Genomic DNA, 24558 nt, shown 5'->3' on the forward strand with positions numbered 1-24558 from the left:
GATAAATTGAAATTGTCACTACACCAAAACAGGCTTTTAGCGGCGCTTCCGCTAGTGATAGTGTCTCTAACTTTAGCGGCGTTTTTAGAAACAAACGCCGCTAAAGACCATGACCTTTAGCGGCGCTTTTCCACAATTGCCACTAAAGACCAAGACCTTTAGCGGCGCTTTTTTCACAAACGCCGCTAAAGACCAAGACCTTTAGCGGCACTTTTTCCACAAACGCCGCTAAAGACAAATACCTTTAGCGGCGCTTTTTCCACAAATGTCGCTTAAGATAAAGACCTTTAGCAGTGCTTTTTCCACAAAGGCCGCTAAAGACCATGACCTTTAGCTGCGTTTTTCCCACAAATGCCGCTAAAACCTTTAGCGGCGCTTCTCGCAAAAACGCCGCTAAAAGCATAACCTTTAAAATTTTTTTATTTTAATCAAATTATATTTATTTTTATGATAAATATTATATTATGTTTTATTTTCTAAATTTGAACTTTAAATATACTTTTAAGGATAAATAAAAAATGTTATTTAAATTAAATTTTCTATGAAAATTTTAACTTTAAAACTAAATATAAAAATTAATGAATTTAGTTTTAGAATTTAAAACAATAAATTAATAACACGATTAAAATCCAAAAGTTAGAAATCTTAAGTAAAATAAAATTTAGAATCAAAACTAAAATAAATAATACATATGCAAGGTAATAAAACATACAATGCATTTTCTTAATCAAGTAAATCTTGGTAATAAAAGATATAATACATTTATTTAATCAAGAAAATCTTGTAATGAACTCAAAGCAATGAGCATCAGAATTGAGAAGAAAAAAAGAATCACGATACGCAAACGAGATCCAAAACTTCTGTTCCTTTGGACGCCCACACTGGATAGTCCCCGCTTCAACACCATTGGCTATCAGAGCCTAATAACAACAATAGCAGCAGCAAAATCACTCATCAAAAGGTGGAAAAAGGATAATTACAAGTTAACAGTGAGGAGATCGCATGAAACTGAAAGCAGCAGATCCGTATCGAAGCTAGTTGGAATGGAAATCCATGGGAAAGCAAGCATAGATTAAAACTTCATAGAACTTTCTCTAAAAACTTCATATTAAATTGCATCAGTCTACTTTTTACTTTACTTGTACAACAATTACATGATATGCCAAAATAAAAAATATGGGTCTGCGCCACAGAATCCATAAAAAACTTCATAGAACTTTCTCTAAAATTTTACTTGCCAATGTTGTCAACCTTTTTTCAAGAATTTTGGAGTATGCAGAAACCATATAATTTAGCTATCCCATTTTACAGTGAAAGCTAGGAACACACAAGAAACAGATGAAGAAGGATAAATCTAATACCCGTAAAGCATCAGTAACTTGGCGTCATTGTAGCCCATCTTTTTGCAGAGACCATCTATTCTCAGCATTTTTCTTCTTTAAAAAACCCATAAAATATGGGTTTTGGTGTTAAATAATGCGACTGCCATCAACATCAAGGTCGAAATCATAGCTTATTCTTCCATGTTAAGAAAAGTATGCTAAAAAATGAGGGTTAGAAAATAAAATAATGCCTGGTTTGAAACATACACCATTGATGTAAGAATAAGGTTAGAATTGTATGAACATTAAGCAAAATAGCCAATTTAAATTCACTTAACAACATTAAGAAAATAAGTCTAGTTGAAAGAAATGGAACCAGGAGAGAAGAGAGAAACCTGTTCAGCAATGCTAGCTGCCTCACCATAAGCATCTTGGATGTTCTCAGCAAGCCTATGAAGAAATATATTAGATATGCCTCCAGCAGCAACAATGAATGGACCGGTAGCTAGTGTTATGAGAACAATCTCCCAACAGTTGATAAAACCAATAATATGATCAAATTATAACCCCTTACATATGATCAAATTATAAATCAATATAAAGGAAAATTATGCTTTGGCCCCCTTAAAACAATGCAGAAAACAACTAACATAGAAGAGTTCCTACTTGCTAAGAAACACTATACCTGAAGGCTGAAGACAAGATTTAGCATGGAGATAATTTTGCCTACGATCTGTCTGTAACTGTGGACTAAAATGTACCTTCTTGCTGACAGAATCTGGCTTAGAAAAAATTGCAATAGAAGAGAGGCAAAGAAACAGGACAAAAAGGAAATGGAAATGAGAAAACATACAAAACTTCAACCCACTAATTAGCTTCCAGGAAAAAAAGAAGGCCTCTATCAACTATTCTTACTCGGTAAAATGTAGTGCTTGTGATGTCTTGGGATAAATACCAACAACTGCTGCTGCCTGATACCTTCTTTATCCGTGTATGTCTTAAAATGAAAACACGAGTATAGGTCTTAAAAAAATAATAAGATAAATAAATATATTATAGTAAATATTATTTTTATATTTTGGATAAGTTAGAATATATAATATCAAAAAATAAAAATGCTATAATAATATTGGATGTGCATTACTTATCTTTTGAATTGTTAACTATGAATTATCTTGCAACAAAATAAGGTCAGAAAAGGGCAGAGACACATTACACCTTCATATTTTACGATATATTAGACAGTAGAATTCATGCTTCAACTCTCCCCAGCACTTATATTAATTAAATTGAACTAAAAGTGATAAATAATTAATCCAAACATACCGCAGTTCCATTTTGCCTTGGATTTAAAGAATGCCTCATCCCTTTTGATACAGGCTGGGTGGTATGCCTTAGGACAGCCACTGTCACGTAAAATGATACAAAAGCAAAAAAGAAAAAAATAATAAATAGATACAAGACAAACAAAAGAAGAGAAGATTAGTACTAAACCAACATTCCCTTACCGAGAAGACATGATTTCTAATCTATGAATTAGTGCCACAAAATAAACAAAAAGATCAGCGGCACATGCACAGAACTTGCGCATTTTTTAACTGCAATTAAATCCAGTTCCATTTTGCATGTATAAAAAGAAAATATAAGCTCAATGAGCCAAAAAAACTAATAAAATTTGAGCTCAACTTAACAAAAATCGAAGTGCAGCTAAACAATGACTCTAGTTCTGACCTTAATAATGGCCAACTAATTAAAACTTCCTTCATACCAAACAAAGACAGTATATCGATATTCTTCATACCAAAGCTTATCGGTTTAGGATCCCTGCAATTATTTTCATGTTCATTTCTTTTCAAAACAACTTTAGTCACCCTTCATATGTATGAGTCAATCGATAAGTGGTTCTATTAAATATACGTGGTCGACGAATGTATTCAAAAGTAATAAATAAAAAATAAAGGGCGAGAGCCTAATATACAAGTATTGTAGGAATCAACATGAAGAAAATAGCACATTGAAAAAAAAATGTAAACATCTGATCGAAAGAAATTGGATCGGCAAAGTGAGAGCACCTGATCAAATAAGATAACGAATTAAAGAGACTGAGACCTTTGCAGTCTTCCACACAAGATAAGAAGTATTATAACAATTCCAGTTATGAAAGACACAAAATGAGATCGAAAAAGATAAGGCAAATCACAAATTTTTGTTAACTGCGGTGCAAGGGATAGCATGATGAAAGATAAAAAAAATATAGAAAAATACTACACACAGAAAATAAATAAATTGCTGATCAACAAAAACTTGCAAAATTAAAAATTAAGCCACTTTCAATAATTCAATTAAAGTTCTAAAATCTCCAATTTACCTTGGTGCATAATTCTAAAAAGAGGTATCTCAGAATAATCAACCTCTGTAAATGCAATGAATTTGCCATCAAGTGACCACCAATACCCAGTTTTTCTATCCATCTCTTCCTGCAAGCAATCAAATTCCCCAAATATGAAGGAGAGAAATCTATATGCACAATACAGCAATTAAATGGGGGAAAAATGAAGTTTGGCATCATTGTAGATTTATGGCATTGGATGTACACCTCGCAAAGAACTGTAACTTCTATTTGCTCTCAAAAGTAATTTATATAAATATGTGAACAAAAGTAAGGAAATTGAAAGAAATTCTCACCTGAGCTATATATTCAGCAAGTCCATGAGTCTGCAATTCATTAAAAATAATGTCATATTCAAGACAAGGGGGTAAAAATCTAATTTGCCACACACACAGTATATTGAAACCAGGTAAAAATCAAACAGTTAGAGCCTATTGCATTTGATATTATTCATTCAAAAATTTTTATAAAAGGGTTTGCGTAATGGTCAAGGGTTTGCGTAGCAGGGCTGTCAGTCACGGGCATATCGTGCAGGGATAGTGATCTTGATCGTTTCAAATTCGTCTTCTTTTCCTTACTCTCGTCAACAGATTGCATTACAAATTGAACTCCTATTGATTCCAATGACAACAGAACATGAACCTTTATGCAAAGATAAAAAAAAAAGAAACTATTTAAGAAATGAAGTAAAATCATCAACACGAATTCAAGATAGTAAAGTTCCTTCCAATTCAACAATTAAGCTAATTGAGTTCAAGTTATTCTAAAATCTTCTTTCAATTTGATAAAAGTTTGCAAATAACACATTCTGAAAATTGAATTCGTTATTTTATCAAAACCAGAAACGGCCTCATTTCGAAATTCATTTCTATAGTTTTCTCGGCAACCAAGCAAGAATTAATTTTGAAAAAAAAACAATTAAGAAAGCCATTACCTGCGGTGGATCCGATCACAGTCTACTGAACTGCACCGAATCCACACTTTTTTCCGTGAAAACTAAATCTTCCTTTCCTTTTCACTTTAACCATAAAACCAAACTCAAATTAAAAAGCAACATGGAAAAAAAAGTTGACTTTTTTTCTTTTTCCAGAAAGAATAAGATTGGAATATTACCTGCAAAATAAGCGGAACTGATGATTGGCCATAAAAAATAATTGTTTTCCCTAAATTAAAGAAAATTTAGATTAAGATTGAAAGAAGGTAAAGGAATCAACGGAGTTGGATTGAGTAAACAAAAAGAAAATCTTGAGAAAGGGCACGTTGTGGGCATCGACCGATATCAAATGCTAGGTTAAGAGTGGGAAAAATAATGCAAGTTTCATGCCCTCCTATTGACAACCCTTCCACTCGGGACCTTTCAATTTCCAATCCCTTTTTTCTCTTTTTCTCATTGTTTCCTTGGTTTTCTGGTTCTGGGTTCTTTGATTTTGATTTTCCCTAGAGTTGAATAAGCTTCTGGGTTTCTTTATTGGATGTGGGAAATAAGGGATTTTAGGGGGGAAAGTTGGGGATTTCGGGGGGAGGGGGAGGGAATTTTATAAAATGGCGCTAGTTTTTTAAAAGAAAATTTTTTTGTTATATTTTTTTATGAAAACGCTGCTATTGTTTATCTAAAACGAGACCGTTTTACTATATAAAATAGTGCTATTTTTTAAAATAAAATTATTTTTGTGGTGTTTTTTAAAAAAATGCCGCTATTGCTTAACTTTTGCGGCGTTTTTATGCAAAAAAATATTTTATTTGGAATGAAACGACATTGTTTTGCTATGCTAAAAGGGCGCTATTTTTTTGAAGTAAAATTATTTTTTGTGGCGTTTTTTATAAAAACGCCTCTATTCAAAAAATTATTTCATTTGGAATAAAACAACATTGTTTTGCTATACTAAAAATCTTTTTTTGTCTGCTAAAAATTATTAGTTAAATTGAATTTTTTATTTCATTTATTATTATTTTTTACAAATTGAATTTTTATAAAAAAATTAAGTACTCTCAAAATAAATATCGTATATTTTAATAAGAAAAAATGATTAAATGGCTGTAATTAATTATTAAGTTAGAATTATCCAATGTAAGCAATTAATCTCTCACATATCAAATTTCTATTAAAGATTGAGATATTAATAATGATTTTATATTATTCATTTCGATCTAATCTCCATTTTATTAGAGATATTTCTTCCTAACTAAAATATAATTATTTTGCTACATGTTCGATGTGGAATGATTTTAGTTTTGTATTTTATTTTTATTTTTATTATTTGGTCCTATATATCCAAAATAGATAGTTACCTATCCGTATCAATTTGTTATATTTTTTATTAATTTTTAAAATCTAATATTTAAATATATCAAATTGTTTAGATTAAATATTTTTAGTCATAAACACTGCTAATGTTACCTTTTCCGGCGTTTACAGAAGAAACACCACTAATAAATTAAATTCTTGTAATGAAACGACACCATTTTGAAAAATTCTAATACATATTAGCGGCGCTTTTGCTATAAACGCCGCCAAAGCTCGTATTTTTTATAATTTTTTATATTCAATTATTGTATATTGCATATCAATTTTAAATTAATAATCTTTACAATTTATTATTATCTCTTTTACAATTATATAAGAACTTATTTAGTATATAAATTAAAAAAATACTAATTAATCTAAACCTTAAACCCTAACCTGACCCCGAATCTCTAAACCTTAAATCACTAACTCTTAACCCCAATAACCCCTAAACCTTATTTAATATATAAATTAAAAAACACTAATTAATCTAAATTCTAAACCCTAACCCAATCATGAATCCGTAATCCCTAACCCCTAAACATTATTTAATATATAAATTAAAACACACTAATTAATCTAAACCTAACCTCTAACCCCTAAATCCATAAACCCTAAATCCATAACTGATCTTAACCTCTAACCCCTAACCCTTAGCCCCTAGCCCCTAACCCATAAACCTTAAATCACAACCCTTAAATCAGAATCCCTAATCCATAATCCCTAATTTCATAATCTATAAACCTTAAAATTGTAACTTTTAAACTGACCCTAAATCCTAAATTAACCATATATATACTCTAAACCATATATATTAAACCCTAAACTATAATGATAATTAAATTAAATATTTTAAAATTAATACTATCGTATCTTTTACAATTATATTTGAAATTATTTAATATATAAATTAAAAATCAATCAATTATGTACCCAAAAAATTTTAAAATTATTTTAAATAATAGTATTTAATTTCTCCATTTTGCATTCGCCACTCACCACTCACCACTCACCCACCCTAACGAAGTACCCAACGTAGTTCGATTAATGATTGCAAATATAAGATATTTGCTTTCTTTTGCAATTGGGCTATTCAGATAAATTAGACCTACACATCCACCACTACCACTATACACTTTGAAGCAACATTCGGCTCTAGACTCGAGACCTAGCTAACACTTTTTGTTATCAAGAAAAAACAAGCAGCTTTTTCTTTTCGGGAGCAAATCGTCCAACTAACCCCACCGACTCTACTAGCTAAATTGAATCCCAACTTCACTTAATTATTTTCTAAAATTCAATATTTAATAAATTTTATTCGAATTTCAATATTTATAATATTGTCCTATATAACCCTTTCTCAGCCTAAAAAACCTAGCTAGTATTAATTTCTAGTGGGTATTAGACCAAGTAACAACCTCATTTGTCCCTTTTCATTCATTTTCAGTTCTTACTCTTGAGTAGGTACTATTAGGTCATTGTTGTGTTCATGTTTGATTAACTAAATATAAAATTATTTTTGGTAATAAAATTATCAATATATAATATTATTTATCACCATATTTGGTGTTTTATATTACTTTATTTGATTTATTTAATCGAAATATCAAAATTTATTATTCTTAAAAAAATTATTCTATTTTTATTCTTTACAACACAACAATTTAAGTTTTATGATATTTTATTTTACTCATAATTTAATATATTTTTCTAGTAAAGTAGTTTAAATAAACTGTGATTGAAAAATAATAATAAATAGTTAGGAGTTAGGACTTCTCTTTAATAAAAACATTTTGTATTAAACAATATTATTTGTTATCATTTAAATGTAAATTTGACCAATATATAATAAATACAACGAAATATCAATTTTTCCAACTTATAATAAAAAAATATAATTGAATCATTACTTGAGAATATATCAAAGAATGAGATAATTGAAATGGTTTTAGATTTTTTATTATTAGCGGCGCTTTTTCAAAAACGCCGCTAAAGACCCGAGCATTAGCGGCGCTTCCTCAAAAACGCCGCTAAAGCACAGAGCATTAGCGGCGCTTTTTCAAAAACGCCGCTAAAGGCCAGAGCATTAGCGGCGCTTCTTAAAAAACGCCGCTAAAGGCTAGAGCATTAGCGGCGCTTATTCAAAAACGCCGCTAAAGGCCAGAGCATTAGCAGCACTTCTTCAAAAACGCCGCTAAAGGCCCCAAAAACTCAAAAAACGGTGTGTTGGGCTTAGGCTTTTTGCGGCGCTTTTTGAAAAAGCGGCGTTTTCCAAAAAGCGCCGTTAATGCTCTACCTTTAGCGGCGTTTTTGTAAAAGCGCCGCTAATTCTTGATTTTTAGTGGCGTTTTTTGTCCAAACGACGCTAAAAATGCCGCTAAAAGCCTGTTTTGGTGTAGTGTGTAATCATTAAATTTGAATTATAAAATTTAAATATATATTATTTATAATTAAGTATGGAATATAGTTAATTTTTTTATAAATGTATTTTTTTTAAAGTTTTAAATGTTAAATATTTAAATAATGATATTAAAAGAAATAAATAAAATAAAAATAATTGAAAACCTTTACATTAATGCCACATTTGGTAAATGTATTATAATTCCAACTGCAAAAGTATAAGGGAAGCCCTATATTTAGAGGCGGATTACATTTTAATCTCTTTACTGAAAAATGAGTAAATTAGCCCTTATACATTTCAAAACATGCAAATTAGCCCCTCTTTAAAATTTATCTTTTAAATGATTATGTGGAACGTTAGTTTAAATCATTAAATACTAATTTGGTCCCTGAACTATAGCGAAAACATCATTTTGATTTTTAAAAACTTAGTTAAGTTAGTTATTCTTGTATCTTAAGGTTATTTTCACTTTCAGTCCTTATACATTGGTTGTAAGATATTTTTAGTTTTAGTTTAATATATTTCAGTTTCATCTATTTTAGATCTGTTAAAGTTGGTTCCTTTTATGTTTCTTGTTTTAGATTTTCTTGTTGAATGCTTCTCTTTACATGTTCTTCAAGTTTTCTTGCATAAAAATCTCAATTTTTAACTTTTTCTTGAGCTTTTCTTTAATGACTTCCTTGCTTTTCATTTTCATGTTTATTAGCTTTATTTTCAGCAAGAGTAACTAAACTTTTAAAGTGAATTGGTTGATGGAGATGTGTGAGCTGATTTTTGGATGATGGACCAAATCGTAATAAATTGGACTAATTTGAATGAACCTAAAAAACTTAGGATTAACGACCTTAAGGGAATATCTAGGCAAGTGAGACCGAGAGTGTTGGGCACCAATTCATTAGTCCTAGGTTAACCAGTGAGATATAGAGATAATTCGGATTAATTTGTTTAACTTGGTAAAGTTGAGACCGAGAGGTAATATGGAGTCATTTTGAGAGTTTAAGCGATTTGGATCCTTAATTCAAAGATTAGTGAACTACATCGAGATCAATCAGCCACTACTTGTTATTTAATTCTTAATTCCATAACTTTGCACATTTTATAATTTAGTCCATGTTAGCTAGATCATAGATTAGCTTAATTCCGCTTGATTTTATGGTTGGTCGTAATATAATTTTTTGCAATTAGTTGGTTAGATTCTTTATTTTGCATGCACATTATTTAGAAATTATTTAGTCCACGATTCTCTTGGATTCGATCCTTGAAATACTCCAGTGTTCCATTAAAACACTAAAAATATTACAATTGGCTTGTCACGCTTGCATTAAAGCCGCAATATTTATATTTGTTTTAATCCCAGTGTTGATTCCATATCTCTCTTCGTTCATGAGAGCGAAAAGAGGCGATCAGTTGTATTTATAAAATTTATTAAACTTTTGACCTTTTGGGCTATAATTATGTATTAGCAAACACCGTACATACAAATAATTTAGATGCATCAAATTTGCATTCAAACATAATATATTCTTATTATAACACTTACGTCTTGTTTGGTTTGGTGTATTGGCAAAGCCAATACACCCCTAATCGGTGGGCCCCACCTAATCCGGGTGTATTACGTCGTTTGGTTTGGTGTATTAGTAAAACGCACCTAATCCGTTACCTTCCTAATCGGTGAAAACCACCGATTTCTATTCCCCCCTTTTGCCCAGATTGGCTACCGATTCAGCATCACCTCCCTGATTTACCCTCACCCGATCCCCTTTGTTTCTCTTCTGTTCCTTCATCCGATTTCCTTCCTTGTTTCTTTGCTTTTCTTTTCTTCCGATTTGCTCCCACTCCATTACGCCTCTTTTCTGTCGATTTGCTCCCTCCTTTTCTTTTCTTTTCTTTTTCTCTCTGCCACTCTTTCGATTCCCTTCTCAACCAGTCGACCTTTTTTTTTTGTTCTCTCTGTCACTCTTGCTGCTCTCGGTTGGTGGGTCTCAGTTTACTGGCTGAAAGGTAAAGGAATAGAATCAACATAATACGCTTCAACTCTCTTTTTCTTTTCTTTTCTTTTCTAACTCTCTTTTCTCTCTGTAATTAGTGTAACAAAGGAATCTATGCCTTAGTTTTATGAATGTTTTCTTGCATGGAAGTTAGGGTCCCAACTATTTAATTTAATTTTATAAGTTGATATTGGTGCAAATATGTATAATCGAATGAGAGTGGTAGTGAAAAGTCATATAAAATTGGTGTGATCTTTTGAACTCTTATGAAGTATGAGTTGAAATATAACGATGGGTTATCTTCTTCAATAAAAAATTGGAAGAATATATAAAATATACTTTTCTTGATTCAATTTGATTTTAATAGGTTAATTTAAAATCCGGTTCTTACATGATCACCAAACTAAATGAGCAACCGATTGGACCAACCAGTTAATCACCCATCCCATTTTTTAATTTCATGGTTTGATGCAAAACAACGAGGTAAAGTATAAAACAGTAGCAATAAGTAAATGTGAAAAAAGAAGTCAAAATAGTGGGAAACATTCCCATAACTCAGCGCTCATTCTCTGGTGAAATACTATCAAGCAAACTGTTGATCCAATGAAATAAAGAAGTTCTGAAAGGGTAATAAAGAAGATCAAGCAAACATGTTCTTAGTATCAATGGTTGTCTTGTAGTGTCTTTAGCTTTTTTCTGCATGTTAGCAGATTCGAATCACTGCCTTGTTAGTGCAGTGACTTCTTCATCGATTATTGCACTGTTAACCTAATCGGTTTCCCCTTTTTCGATTACAGGTTGTTCTTCATATATCTCTGCCCGATCAAGTCAAGACTGAGTTAGTTTCCGGATTGCATGTTTCTATTGCTGTTTATTTCAAATTTCTGTTTATTTCCCTTTGAGTCATCGTATGTCATTGAAGTAATAGAGATGTTTATCTTCATCTGTTGTGCATGTATACGATTGAAACTTTATTTGTTATCTCGGTCTCTGTTGTCATTGATTCCGTTTATTATGTTCTTCATCATTTAGCACAGGAAGATACAGTGGTGGGAATAATTTCATCGATTTTTGCTATTGTTTGATTAAATCTTGATTAAGGATGATCTTGACAGTGCTGTATGAAAGAAACATTATAAAGCATTATTATTCTATACTACCTTTAATCTATAAGAAACGATAAGAAAGCATATAATTTATTGAATCATGATTTTCATGCTGGATGAATAGACTATGTGATGATAAAATTTGCATGTAGAGAGAGATAGAGAGTCAGTGATGATGGCAACACTCCCCTTCAATCCCTTTGCTCTTGTACTACAATTGTATTTTGAGGTCATTTTAAGTTGCTTACGAAATTCTTCAAGTTTGTATCCATTGATTTGAGTGATAAATAAAATGGCGACTTGATTTTTATATCAAATGTGTTTTATCTTAATTTCATCGTTAAGTATTTTCTCATGAGTATAGTGATAGTGCATGTTTACATTCTACATTCGTGCATCAATGCATCAAAAGCTAGATTAGGGTCTAGTTGTATTACCAATTGGTTGTTGCAATACAACTTAACTGCATAGTAACATGCTGCTTTAGACATTTCAATTATACTATACTTACCATATGTACATTGCGTGCTTCCGTTGCTATTGCCCTGTATTCGGCCTTTGTGCTTGATCGTGGCACAATAGGTTGTCTCTTGCCATAACAAGAGATGATAGTGGACCCCAAATAATGTGTGTGACCATGGTTTTCTATTCAAATTCAGCCTGTTTGACTGGAAATATGAAATTGCTTGCTTCATATTTGAAGAATTTATAGGCGATTGCGATTTTGGTTGGTTTGTTCTGGAAATTGTTTTGATAGTCTGCTGGACAATGTTATTGATTTATATTGATTTGTTAGTGACTAGAAGATGAAACTGGAAATTGTTGCATTTGTTTTGATATTGGTCTTGATTTGTTCTGAAATTGTTTTGATTGTCTGCTGGAAATTGGTATGATTGGCTGCTGGAAATTGTTTTGATTGTCTGCTGGAAATTGTGTTGATTTGTTTATGTTAGTCAGTAGAATATGAAAACAATTTGCACAATGTGTTCTTGATTTCTTTCTCAGTTGAAAATGGAAATGGATATGCTAGTGACGAAAACGAGTTACTTGCAGGACATGTTCATTGTTTGTTTTCTAAGATACATGAGATACACGTGATAAAACCGTTTGGTTGATAATTCACTATTAATAATAATTGATAGTAAATTGAGTTAAGTGAATTAAGATAATAATAATTATTATCATCTTAAAAAAAATTGGATTTTTCTGATTTGCAAAAATGGAGATTAAATCAAAACATGTGATTGATGATATGTTTTCATTTACACCAATTAAAATCGGTCAATTTGATTGCTAAAATTTATAAACCGATTATAAACCGCTTGTGTCGAACATATAGGAGTTTATTTCGATTTAAACTTATAACTATTTGAATTCAACTCAAGTATATTTTTATTTATCTTGAGAATGTTGAAGTTTTACTAAAAGTATTATAAAGGTCCTTTCTAATATGAAGTATGAGTAAATTGGTTGTTTTTTAAATTTCTTTGAGCAGTTTTAAAAAGTGCAAAAGAAGACCTATATTTCCATATGAAAATAAAATATTTGAAGTCCATTAACATATACTAGTAAAGTTGTAATTTATTAGAACGTTAATGTCGGATATTTTGGTTAAGATTTTCAAATAATCGAAAGAATATTATAAATTTGAAATTAAATGGGATCACAATCCGCATTTAATTCTATATAAATAAGATGTGATTGATATAATTCAACTATGAATATTGAATGCCGTGAATGAAAATCAACAAAATTCTCTTTGGTTTTCCTAATGTCACATTATCTTTAATATATAAGTTTATATTTTATTAATCATAAATAATAATAATCAAAGTTATTCGAGAGTGGAAGTTAAAATTCTAATATAATCGATAAAATGATACATTATTTATAGCTAATGGGATCTTGTAACTCGGAAAATCAAATTCGAAAAAAATTAAACATTCCTTGATAAAATATATATTTTAAAATAAGTTGTATTCTATAATATTTTTGCTAAATTATATAAATAAGCACTCGATTATTAGTAAATTTTAGTTGATTCATTTGATTTTAAATAATTACATCAATAATTAAAATAAGGACTTTAATATTTTATTGAACCCATTTTAATAATTAAAATAAGGAAACTTTAGTATAAAAATTTGTTGCTTTACAAAATAAACAAGTTTTGATACCTTAATTACCATACCAAAATCTGTAACTTTGTTGCAACGATATCATTTAGTAGAAAATTGGCTTGCTTCGTGTGTTCTAAATTTGTATTGTTTATTTTTATTTGATAATGTGTAATTGCAACTTCAATTCATTGATAGTGTGTTCTAATTTTAATATGTTGCAGTAATGGCTCGTTTGCCTTTAATTGCACAAAGTGTAAGGCGTAAAAGAATTGGTCTTGCATTGACAATATGGTTGGAAATCTGTAGAATTGCGATTTGGTTCTTATTTAGAATGGGTGCCAGCCTTAGCCTACAGACTTATAGACCAAGGATTAGGTCCTATACCTTAGATTTTTATGCAAAACGGGATTATGTGAAGAGGCTTGTATATGCTAGTGACGAGACTTGTATTGAACAAGTTAGGATGAATAGAAGCGCCTTTTTAAACTATGTGAGATGTTAGAATCGATAGGGGATTGAAGTCGTCAAGGTTCATGCTTGTTGATGAGCAAGTAGCAATGTTTTTACATATCATCTCCCATCACCGAAAAATCGAGTTATCAAGCATCACTTTAGAAGGTCCGGAAAGCTGTTAGCGAGCATTTCATAGTGTTTTAAATCTTGTCATACGCTTACAAGATGTCTTATTTAAAAGCGGAGCCAATTACGTAGATTCTTCCGACACAAGGTGGAAATGGTTTAAGGTATTAGACCGAGTTTTATATATAGCTTGTACAACATTTAGTTGACTTAGATTTAACTTAGTATTCTAACTCAAGGTTTTATATCATGTGATATAGAATTGCTTAGGTGCTCTTGATGGAACCCACATCAAGATTAGGGTGCCAACGGTTGATAAACCTAGATATCGAACCCGAAAAGGTGACATAGCAACAAATATGCTAGGTGTTTGTACACCTGAGATGCAATTTGTTTATGTTCTTCCTAGTTGGGAAGGTTCATTCTTAGATGGACGGGTGCTCGAGATGCCATTAGTAGAACACATGGACTAAAAGTTCCTCATGGTAAAGTGTATAGTTAGAGGAATTTGAATTATTCATTAAGATCAAACTTTGTGTCTTGAATTAATCATTTATTAAAAATTTATTTTATAGGTTGTTATTATCTAGTTGATCTTGGATACACAAATTGTGAGGATTTCTTGCACCATTTAGAGGACAAAGAATATCATTTGAACGAGTGGCGTCGGGGTTATCGACCAAGTTCTCCGAAAGAGTTTTTAATATGAAACATGCCTCAGCACGTAATGTCATTGAAAGATGCTTTGGCTTATTAAAACTTAGATGGGGAATACTTAGGAGTCCATCGTTTTATCCTGTAAGGGTGCACAATAGAATTATTATTGCATGTTGTTTGCTCCATAATTTTATTCGAACCCATATGAGTATTGATCCCATTGAAGCGGAGGTGAGAGAAGGATTACCTACTAATGTGGTGGATGACGATGAATCGAATATCACAAATATTCATCCATCGGATGCTTGGGCTACTTGGAGGATGGATCTAGCCAACCAAATGTTCGATGAATGGCAAGCATCTAGAAATTAGTTAGGTTTAGGGACAAATTGAGTTACAATTAATTTGTTGATGTTATTTTATGTATCTAGTTTATGAAAATTTGTACTAAACTTTGTGTTATAATTCTGTATTCTACTAAACTTTGTTGAATTATAATTCAATTATCTTTTCATTCAGCATGTGTTATTTTAAATAATTTAGTATTGAGCTTTTGATTCATGATATTGAACCAACGATATAATATTATAAACTGTTCACCTTTTGATTCATGATATTAAAAACAGTAAATAATGTTAATTTGTTTTTTTTTCTTAAGATAATTATGTCAGGTGTTCCACAATCACATGCTTCTTCTCAAGCTTCTCGAGGAAGCAAAAGAAAATGGATTCCAGAAGAAGATGTAGCCTTGGTTTCTTGCATGGTGGATTTGCACAATGTAGGAACATTTAATGCTGATACCGGGTTCAAGGCCGGTTGTTTGAACGAGCTAGAAAAGATGCTAGAAAAGGCTTTACCAAGAGCAATGTTGAAGGCGAAGCCAAATATTGAATCTCGGATTAGGTGCCTAAAAAGGGAATGGTCAGTCGTCTACGACATGCTTAATGGCCAAAACAACAGCGGTTTTGGTTGGGACGAGCATAGGCAGCTCGTTGTTGCTGAAGATGCAGTTTGGGAATCCTATGTAAAGGTAAAATGTATTTCAAGTATTTATTTGTTTTTTTACAAAACTTATAACTAATATGATTTCCTCAATTTTTTAGAGTCACAAAGAAGCCTCTCAGTTTAGACATCGTTCTTTCCCTTACTACAACCAGCTTACTGCCATATACGCAAGAGATCGGGCGACTGGGAAAGACACTCAAACAGCTGCTGATGTTCTTGAAGAAATACATGCTGAGGATGAACGTACTACATATATGAATGAAGAGAGAAACACATTCTATGACTGCGAAGCCGACGTCTCTTTAGATGACATGGATGTTTCTGGTACAGATCTGCGAGGATATAGAGACCAAGGGGGTTCCTCATCTTCAAACAAGAGAAAGAAGAAATCTGATGCTCGTGATAATGTGTATTCTTCATTTGATGAGGCTGCCACTTTGTTGGGGAAAAAAATCCAAGCCCTTGGCGATCAAATCAGTAGGTGTATTACCTCCGAGGTGGTAGTTCAGCAGAGGTCAGAAGAACATCAAAAGATGGAAGAGAAAGCTTCAAATTTATATTCAGCCTTATGGTCAATTAAAGGTTTAACCGACGATCAGCAGTATGATGCTTTGAGTAAAATTCCCGATCATCCAACTCAAATGATCGTTTTCTTTAGTTTACCTTCTGTTGCCCGATTGGAATGGGTCAGAAGATTTCTTTCTCACCATTAAATATCAATGTTCAAACTTTTTGATGTTGTAAAACTATATAACATATGGATTATGATGTACAATTTCATTTTCATCCAACCCTTTCTTAATATAAGTTAATTATGTTTATGCAGAATATAATTCTCAAGTTATATATTGATTTTAGTAAATTGATATAAGAACATTTTATTAGCAAGAATTTTATGAAATTATATTTAATATTAATTATTTTAAATTGTATAAATTCATATAAGAAAATTTATTATCAAGAATTTTATGAAATTTAATATTAATTATTATTTTAATTTATACAAATTCATAAAATATAATTTATTAGTTATAATTATTTTAAATTTTATGTAATCATATATTTTAATTAAATTATTTTTAATATTAATTATTTCAAATTTTCATTTATAGTATCATATATTATGATTTGAGTAAATTCATATAAGAATATTAATTATTAAGAATTTTATTAAATTATATATTTTAATTATAATATATTTAATAATAATTATGTTAGTTTATATTTTACAAGATCATATATTATGATTTGAGTAAATTCATATAAGAATATTAATTATTAAGAATTTTATTAAATTATATATTTTAATTATAATATATTTAATAATAATGTTTAAATATGATTAAATTATTTATTATTGATATTAATAATCTTATTAAAATTTAAATAACAATAACAATATTTAATATAAATTTACGCTAATAACAATACTTATATATTAATTATTAACAATATTTATTATATATTAAATAACAATAACAATATTTAACAATAACAATATTTAATAATTTACCAAAATAAATTTCGCTAATTATTAAGAATTTTATTAAATTATATATTTTAATTAAAATATATTTAATAATAATTATGTTTAAATATGATTAAAATATTTATTATTGATAATAATAATCTTATTAAAATTTAAATAACAATAACAATAATCATCTACCCAAACAAATTTATGCTAAGGGTATTCTAGTCAATTTAGTTTTTTCCATTATGCTATTACACCTCTATTCCATTCAACCAAATACAAGATTACTATTACGCCTCTATTCCATTACATTCAACCAAACAACTGATTTGCTATTACACCTCTAATCCAATACACATCTAATCCAATGCAGCGAACCAAACGCACTCTTAGGTGATGTTTGGTTGGCTGTAATACTATTGCATTATAGCTGAATTCAGCGGGCCCATCACTAATCCATTGTTTGATTGGTTGTAAAGAGCTATTACCACCCTATTCCAAATGGGATTATTCAAGGCAAAAGTGACGTTTACAATTTGGTGGTCTGGATTGGGAATATCTATTCAACGAATGGGTGGGTGAAAAATTTCCTCTGATTACCCTTTCTTTCTCACATCTAAAGCTTTTGTTAGATGCATAATGCTTCACTTCTTTGTTCTTCGAATCCAATATCTAACCACCAGCCTACCTTCAAACATGTTGTCCACTCACAACTCCCATCAGAACTCGTTTCTCTCCTTCTCTCTTTGTTTTCTCTTCTCTCCGCTTCTTATTGAATCGTCTCCACGGTCAGCGCCATGGCTTTTCTCCTTTGCACAGCATTGGTAACTCTTTGCTTTACTTTTAATTTTTAGCAGTTTTTGGCTTAATTGGTGGGTTATTCATAATGGGTTTTGCTTCTTTTTTTTGTTTCTTACTTGTTGGGGTTTTGATATTTCATTTCTTTTCAATTGTAGTGTATATTGACATCAACATGGCTACTTCAGCTACTAAAGAAATGATTGAAGCTAGCAAGAACCTCTGCAGTTTTGTTGAAATTGGGTACATATCTAGTGTTCATGGGCTACAAGGAGAAATTTGTATAAAACCCAACACTGATTTTCCTGAACTGCGCTTTTGCAAGGTAGGACATGTTCTAGAAACCTATTCTTCTTCTTTGCATTAGCTTAATGTCTTTAAAAAATTGTTATTTTTTTATCTTATGAAAAATTTATTCATTTTCTGGCTGGGAGAAGATGGTTAAAGCAACAAGTTTTAAGTAAAGAAACAATTAAAGAAGTAGAGCTTGTTGAAGGAAGGGAACATCCTGGAAAGAAGAGTTGGATACTCAGCTTCAGTGGGATTGAAACAGTGGATCAAGTGAGATGATTAGACAAAGTTTGTTCTTTACATTTGTTTACATCATAATAATGATTGCCTCTTTCCTTAAGATATCTCCTTTGATTTTTTATATGCTTGCTTTCACTTTCTCCTAATTAAACACTTAAAGTTCTTATTTTTTAGGCCAGGCAACTTGTAGGTTCAACTTTATTGGCAGAGGAAGAAGATAGACCACATTTGGAAAAAGGTGAATTCTATACTCGTGATCTTGTTGGAATGAGAGCCATTCTCAAGGTAATGTACTTATTTGCTCATCAGCCCTTAATATTCCATATACAGGTGTAGCTGAGTTGAGCTGAGCCTGAATACTAGCAAGCTTGACTCAAAATTCAAAGCTCAATACTTAGCTTGAGCTTGATTAAGCTAGTTTATCAATTTTAGTATTCAAGGTCTAACTCGAGCTTGATTATGCTCTTGTGTATTTGAGTGTGAGCTTGAGCTCGGTTCGATAAGTAAGCTTAGGGTTAATAACATGTAGTAAAGGCAATAGCATGATTTAAGAATATGAAAATATTTAAAATATTTATTAAAACTAAAAAGCTTGGTAAGACTCGCAAGTCGTTTGAGTTGCTTGAGCTTGAACTGGGTTCGATAATTACTAAATCGAGTTCGAGTTTTTTCGAGTTGAACTCGAGTAGCTTGTGAGTATCAATGTCTCATTTACACCCCTAATTCCATCTACCAATCTGACAAGTACTGTAAAAGCATAATCTTTTTGTTATTTATGTATTTATTTTTCTTTTACTTCTTTCATTTACATATGAATAGTTCTTTCAGTCCTATATTTAGGGCCAGACATTAAGTTTTCAGATGAATTCGAAGAACATCCAAACATATCTCCAGACTTTCTTTACCTGCTTGCTTAAAGTTTTTTCCCCCTCCAGATTCTCAAGCACAAAGTATCTTAACTTGAAGCAAGCCATGGAGAGCTACGACAAGAGCTTCAAGAATGTAGGCTCACTAGTGAACAATTAGCACGACGTGCACTTGATGCTCATGTGTTCTTTCCCTTTTGTTTTCGTCTTTAGTTGGTTATCTTCTATCAAGAGACTATTATTGTTTGAAGTTGGGGTTTGAACATGGAAATGGGCAGGTTTGTTTTGGTTATGAACAAATGGCTGCATAATTGGAGATGCACTTTCAAAATCTGGTTCTAATTGATCTGCAGTATACATTTCATGTCTTCTTTTTGCAATGGCATTTTAAGGATGCCTTTTTTTTCTTATTCCTAGAATACTTATAAGTTATGACTCTTTTCGTGTACCAGAATACTATGAGAAATATGTCAAGCCTGAAGATGTTGTAGGAGCAGAAGAAGTGAAGTCAAGTGACAAAAAACTAAGTGAAGATGAATATGCTGCCTCGGAGGATGAGGAAACCGCCGGAAAAATAGATCTTTAGGCACATATTATGCCCTGCATACTCGCTACAAAAATTGTCTTGTGTTGTACATGATTTTCAGCTCTAAGAAAATTCGAACACGACAGAACCGGGGAACATGTGGAAAAATTCCTACTTACCTAATTTTTTCACTACTTTCCATGGATGTTTGTGTAAATTAATCCATTTTTGTTCAATAATTTAAATATTTATCCACTGCTGAGACTTTAAAAAGCAATTCTCCCATATGCTCCTACTCCTTATGTGCCTGCATAAATTATACTACCGTTTATTATACTTTGTTAGTGTTCATTTATACATTGGTTGATCTAACTTTGGTGATGACTTGGTTGGCTACCAATGGAATTTATATCTCCCATGTCTCCAACACTTTATGGTGGAATCCATTTTGCATGGCTTTTGATTTGGTCTACAAATTTTTGGTTGGCTAGGGTAGTCTCATAGAGAAGTTAAAACATGAGTTTGTTTGGTGTATAAATGTTTGATATTTTTCATATATATAAAAATGGGAATAATTATTGCTTTTGGATCAATATTTGTAATTTTGGCAACTATGATCCCATGAGATTATGTTATGATTTTTATTAATTCATATTTTAATAAAAATATATTAAGAATGTTATTAAATTATATATTTTTTATTTTTATTTAATTATATTTAGTAATAATTATATTAAAACATGATTAAATTATTTATTATTTTAATAATAATCTTAGTAAAATTTAATAGCAATAATTATGTACTTAAAAAATCATTAAGGGTACTCGGTCATTTTAATTATTTTATTATACTATTACAACATCATTCCATTCAATCAAACACAAAAATACCATTACAATTTTATTCCATTCCATTCAACCAAACAATTGAATTACTGATTACAGCTCTATTCCATTACAATTTTATTCCATTATAGCGAACCAAACGTGCCCTTATTAACAAAGAACTCATTAATGTCCCTATGATTAATGAACCTGTGCAAAGAAACTACAAACTGATTTTTGTGGAAATTGCCTGCGTTTGACAATTTTAACCCAAATTTTGATATTTCAAAATCAAATTAAATATGCGATTCGAACGACATTTGTTCCATTGTTTTAGTTATCATTCAACTAACATTTTACCAATGAAAAATTATCATCCCACTGCCGATTTTCGCAAGTATCCAATTAATTAATTAACCATTAAACTATCGACTAATAAGATATATTATAAAATTGATTAACACTTAATTGGACATGAAATCATGCGATATGGTCATTTAGATTAGGCAATAACAGATTTAGAATAAATTTAATACAAAACAGCAATACATTGAAAATAATTGGAATTTGTATACGTAAATGGCTTTGATATCACTGTTGGACCATCAAAGAAAAGTTAGTATAGCAAAAAATAAAAATATGATGAACCCGCACCATGGATCCATGTTCAACGAAATGAATCTAAAATAAAACAACATCACAAAATGTTGGGCATAAAAATATTAAGAAGGGTGAATTGGTATTTTAAAAATCTCTACAAACTATTCTAAAATAAAAGAGAAAGGACACTTTGATTTATAGTAGTTCCCCAATTGCCTACCTCCACTAACTTAGCTTTCTACCGCTAAGGATTTCCCAATTTACTACTAGAATTGATACCTTTCAGGGAGAAATGTATAACCTTTATAATCATTATCTTTTTCACAAAGCTTCGATAGAACATTTCTTAGTTTTTGTGGTTCAATTAAAACTCTCCCAATTTACAATTAGTTATATAAAAGAGAGTAAACAAAAAGACCTCTACAAGAGAATATATTTATAAGAGAAATGAATGAATAAATATTTAAATAATTTTCTCTTGATCTTAATGTTTGGATATTTCTCTCTTTAATCTTGAAGTGTATTTATATCAAATAACAAGTTTGCAGACATTTATGGCTAGGGGGCGAGTGTTTGATTGAAACAAGTTAAATTGAATCAAGTGAAAAAAGTTCAAGTTAGTCGAGTTGATGAATCCTATTTTATATACAAAATTCAATTTGAAAATTTGAAAATTTGAAAATTTAAAAATTTTCAAATCAAGTAGAATCAAACCAAATATATCTGTTTGAGTTAAATTAAAAAATAAACCGATTAAAAAATAATTATAGAAGTTTTATTTTCTTAATTTTTAATTATAATGTTTTGTATTTTTTTATTTTTTAAAAATTAACTAAAATTCTCATTTCTATATTTTTAAAAATAAATTTTTTGAATTTTTAAAATTATATTGATATATTTTATAATTTTCTATAATTTTATTTTTTAAAATCAATATTTTCTATTTTCTATTTTAAATTTTAGAATATATATATATCAACATGGATATCTTGTGTCATATTATAATTAGCTGAAAAGTACCATGTGGTATGTTGTAATTGTTTCGCATATCAACTAGTTTTTTTAATATTGTTAATATCATTGGGTTGAAATTAGTTAACATAATGTGACTTTATATATCAATTTAGATAAAAAAATATTAAGTATTAAATTTAAGAAAATAGTACACTTTAAAAGTAAAAATAAAAAGACTTTAAGCCAAAAGTATACATTTATAGTTAAACAAACTTTGAAAATTTTGTTGAGTCTAATCAAATATATTTATTTGAGTTAGATTTAAAAATTAATTAATTCAAAAATAATTATAGAAGTTATATTTTTAAAATAATCATAATCAAGTGCATATTATACTCAATAAATACATAAGTGAAAGAGTTAAAATTTTCCTTTTTAAATAAAGTACGACACTTTAAATTATAAATAAATCTTTAAAGAAAAAAATAGCTATAATTATAAAATTTTCCAAATACTTAACTGGTTTAAGAAAAAGTTCAAACTCAACTTAGCTACAAGATAGATAAGTCTCACTTTACTGCACTTTGACATTTATTTCCTTTGTCTCAGGCAATTAAATAAAGTATCAAATAAAATAAAAATCTCTTACTAGTAAATTAAGCTCTATTTAATACTTCCCACACTAAACTCATTTTAAAATCAGCTAAAATTAAAATTCAAAGAAAGAAAGAAAGAAAAAAGAAGAAAGGAGCAAGGAAATGCCGAAAAAGTGGAAGGGTTGATGAGAAAGAGACCTTTGGAGAAAGGAACGATACGGCAATGAGCAATGGGCAAGGATTTAACAGTAGAGATTTAGGTGTATTATATCTAAAAAAATTTAGGGTTGTTAGTTTGGGGGTTTAAACATGGTTGGGGTCCTTGGGGAAGAAAATAGCAGTGGGGGTGAAGTTAAAATGTTAAAAGTTTTAACTTTTAATTGAAACGACGTCGGGGTTGGGGGGTTAATGGGCAAGGCTTAAAAATACACTTGAATCTAGGATTTGGTTATTCGAGTTGTAAAAATGTAACTCGATACAAACTCGAAAAATCGACTCATTTATTTAAAGTGACTTAAAAAATTGAATTATTCAAAAAATTCAATTCAAATAACTCTAAATTTAAATTTTTTTCGATTTTTTCAAGTTGATTCGAGTTTTAATCATATCTATTTATGGTTGTTGGAGATGAATTATAGTCGTTGGAAGCATTAATTTCGGACTTAAAAACTATCCCTGTAACGTATGTCTCGAGACATGATTGAAAAATAGTGTTGGCAGGCCATGTCTTGATACATGAATAGTTTGATTGTCTCTAAACATACTGCATAATATCTCAAAATAGGCAACTTCTAAAGTAGATTTTTGCTTCAAAATATTCATGTCTAGAGTTATATAGTCATATGTCTCGAGACTTGCATACCGAAGTCTCTTTAAAACATTTTAAACACTTTAGAACATTTTGATATTAACCTAAAAACATTTAGATAAATTAAAACATATTTTTTTAATATTTTGCAAGCATTTGAAAATGCTTTAAAAATGTTTGATAAAATTTGCAATAATATTTTCACCAAATGATTTAGGACATATAATTAAGGGTGTTCAACGGTTACCCATTTGGTTAACCGAACAGAACTAATATTAATCGAATTAATAGAACTTTTTAATCCTTTAATCGTTAACTGAACTGAATTTTTTTCAAAAAAAATTAATCGAACCGAAATATTTCAGTTAACCGAATTAACCGAAATTTATATGTTTTTATTTATTTTTTGGTTAAAGCAAGTATAAAATATATAAAAATAAATAAATTGATAATGTTCATTTGACCAATTTAACCGAATTAAAACTACATATAACTTGTATTATAAATTATTCAATTTGGTTAATTACCCGATTTCGAACCGAATTAACCGATAATCGAACTTCTAAAAAATCATTAACGGAGCTCCGATCAAATTAGATCGGTTAACTGATCGATTAACGGAATTAGATCGGTTCGGTTGATTAATTCGGTTTTAATCGAAATTTAAACACCCCTACATATAATACATATAGTAAACTACACCCATGGTCACTTTTGTTTACCTTAGGT

The 24558-nt window shown here is 30.1% G+C and overlaps 2 protein-coding genes and 1 long non-coding RNA gene across 12 annotated transcripts; 2 read left to right on the top strand and 1 right to left on the bottom strand.

Moving 5' to 3' along the window:
- Positions 1-699: 699 nt before the first annotated feature.
- On the bottom strand, positions 700-5236 carry LOC105790862 (probable protein ABIL1). 6 transcript variants are annotated; one of them, XM_052635278.1, is made up of 10 exons: positions 4825-5236; positions 4646-4729; positions 4008-4037; positions 3691-3799; positions 2649-2728; positions 2238-2319; positions 2008-2100; positions 1718-1772; positions 1362-1482; positions 700-920 (listed from the first exon to the last, which is right to left on the bottom strand). In XM_052635278.1, exons 4-9 carry the CDS (start codon positions 3791-3793, stop codon positions 1470-1472), a joined length of 426 nt encoding a protein of 141 aa, XP_052491238.1. In that variant the 5' UTR covers positions 3794-3799; positions 4008-4037; positions 4646-4729; positions 4825-5236; the 3' UTR covers positions 700-920; positions 1362-1469. The 6 variants fall into 6 exon arrangements, with proteins under 6 accessions (XP_052491238.1, XP_052491236.1, XP_052491234.1 ...); XM_052635276.1 differs by having other exon boundaries at positions 4008-4322; positions 4825-5235; XM_052635274.1 differs by having other exon boundaries at positions 4008-4353; positions 4825-5235.
- A 10370-nt stretch (positions 5237-15606) lies between these two features.
- Positions 15607-16332, top strand: LOC128042998 (uncharacterized). The gene is made up of 3 exons (XM_052634789.1): positions 15607-15876; positions 15950-16175; positions 16280-16332. Exons 1-3 carry the CDS (start codon positions 15607-15609, stop codon positions 16330-16332), a joined length of 549 nt encoding a protein of 182 aa, XP_052490749.1.
- Positions 16333-17838: 1506 nt separating this feature from the next.
- LOC105790864 (uncharacterized) lies at positions 17839-20301 on the top strand. Of its 5 annotated transcripts, XR_008198741.1 has the most exons (5): positions 17839-18149; positions 18282-18448; positions 18561-18684; positions 18829-19798; positions 19973-20301. It is a non-coding gene; the product is annotated as an uncharacterized LOC105790864 (long non-coding RNA). The 5 variants fall into 5 exon arrangements; XR_008198742.1 differs by having other exon boundaries at positions 17842-18149; positions 18561-18702; positions 18815-20301; XR_008198740.1 differs by having other exon boundaries at positions 17842-18149; positions 18561-18702; positions 18829-20301.
- Positions 20302-24558: the final 4257 nt, after the last annotated feature.

This window comes from Gossypium raimondii, chromosome 8 (genome assembly GCF_025698545.1).
Source record: "Gossypium raimondii isolate GPD5lz chromosome 8, ASM2569854v1, whole genome shotgun sequence".
In the NCBI taxonomy this organism is placed as follows: domain Eukaryota; kingdom Viridiplantae; phylum Streptophyta; class Magnoliopsida; order Malvales; family Malvaceae; genus Gossypium; species Gossypium raimondii.

Coding starts and splice junctions, on each gene's coding strand:
- LOC128042998 (XM_052634789.1), top strand. CDS start 15,607: ATGGTGGATTTGCACAATGTAGGAACATTTAATGCTGATACCGGGTTC. Junction 15,877..15,949: donor TTTGGGAATCCTATGTAAAG/GTAAAATGTATT, acceptor TCAATTTTTTAG/AGTCACAAAGAAGCCTCTCA. Junction 16,176..16,279: donor AGATGACATGGATGTTTCTG/GTACAGATCTGC, acceptor TCATTTGATGAG/GCTGCCACTTTGTTGGGGAA.
- LOC105790862 (XM_052635277.1), bottom strand. CDS start 3,793: ATGGATAGAAAAACTGGGTATTGGTGGTCACTTGATGGCAAATTCATT. Junction 2,320..2,648: donor CAAGGCAAAATGGAACTGCG/GTATGTTTGGAT, acceptor TTTCATTTTAAG/ACATACACGGATAAAGAAGG. Junction 2,101..2,237: donor CAAGCACTACATTTTACCGA/GTAAGAATAGTT, acceptor TTTCTAAGCCAG/ATTCTGTCAGCAAGAAGGTA.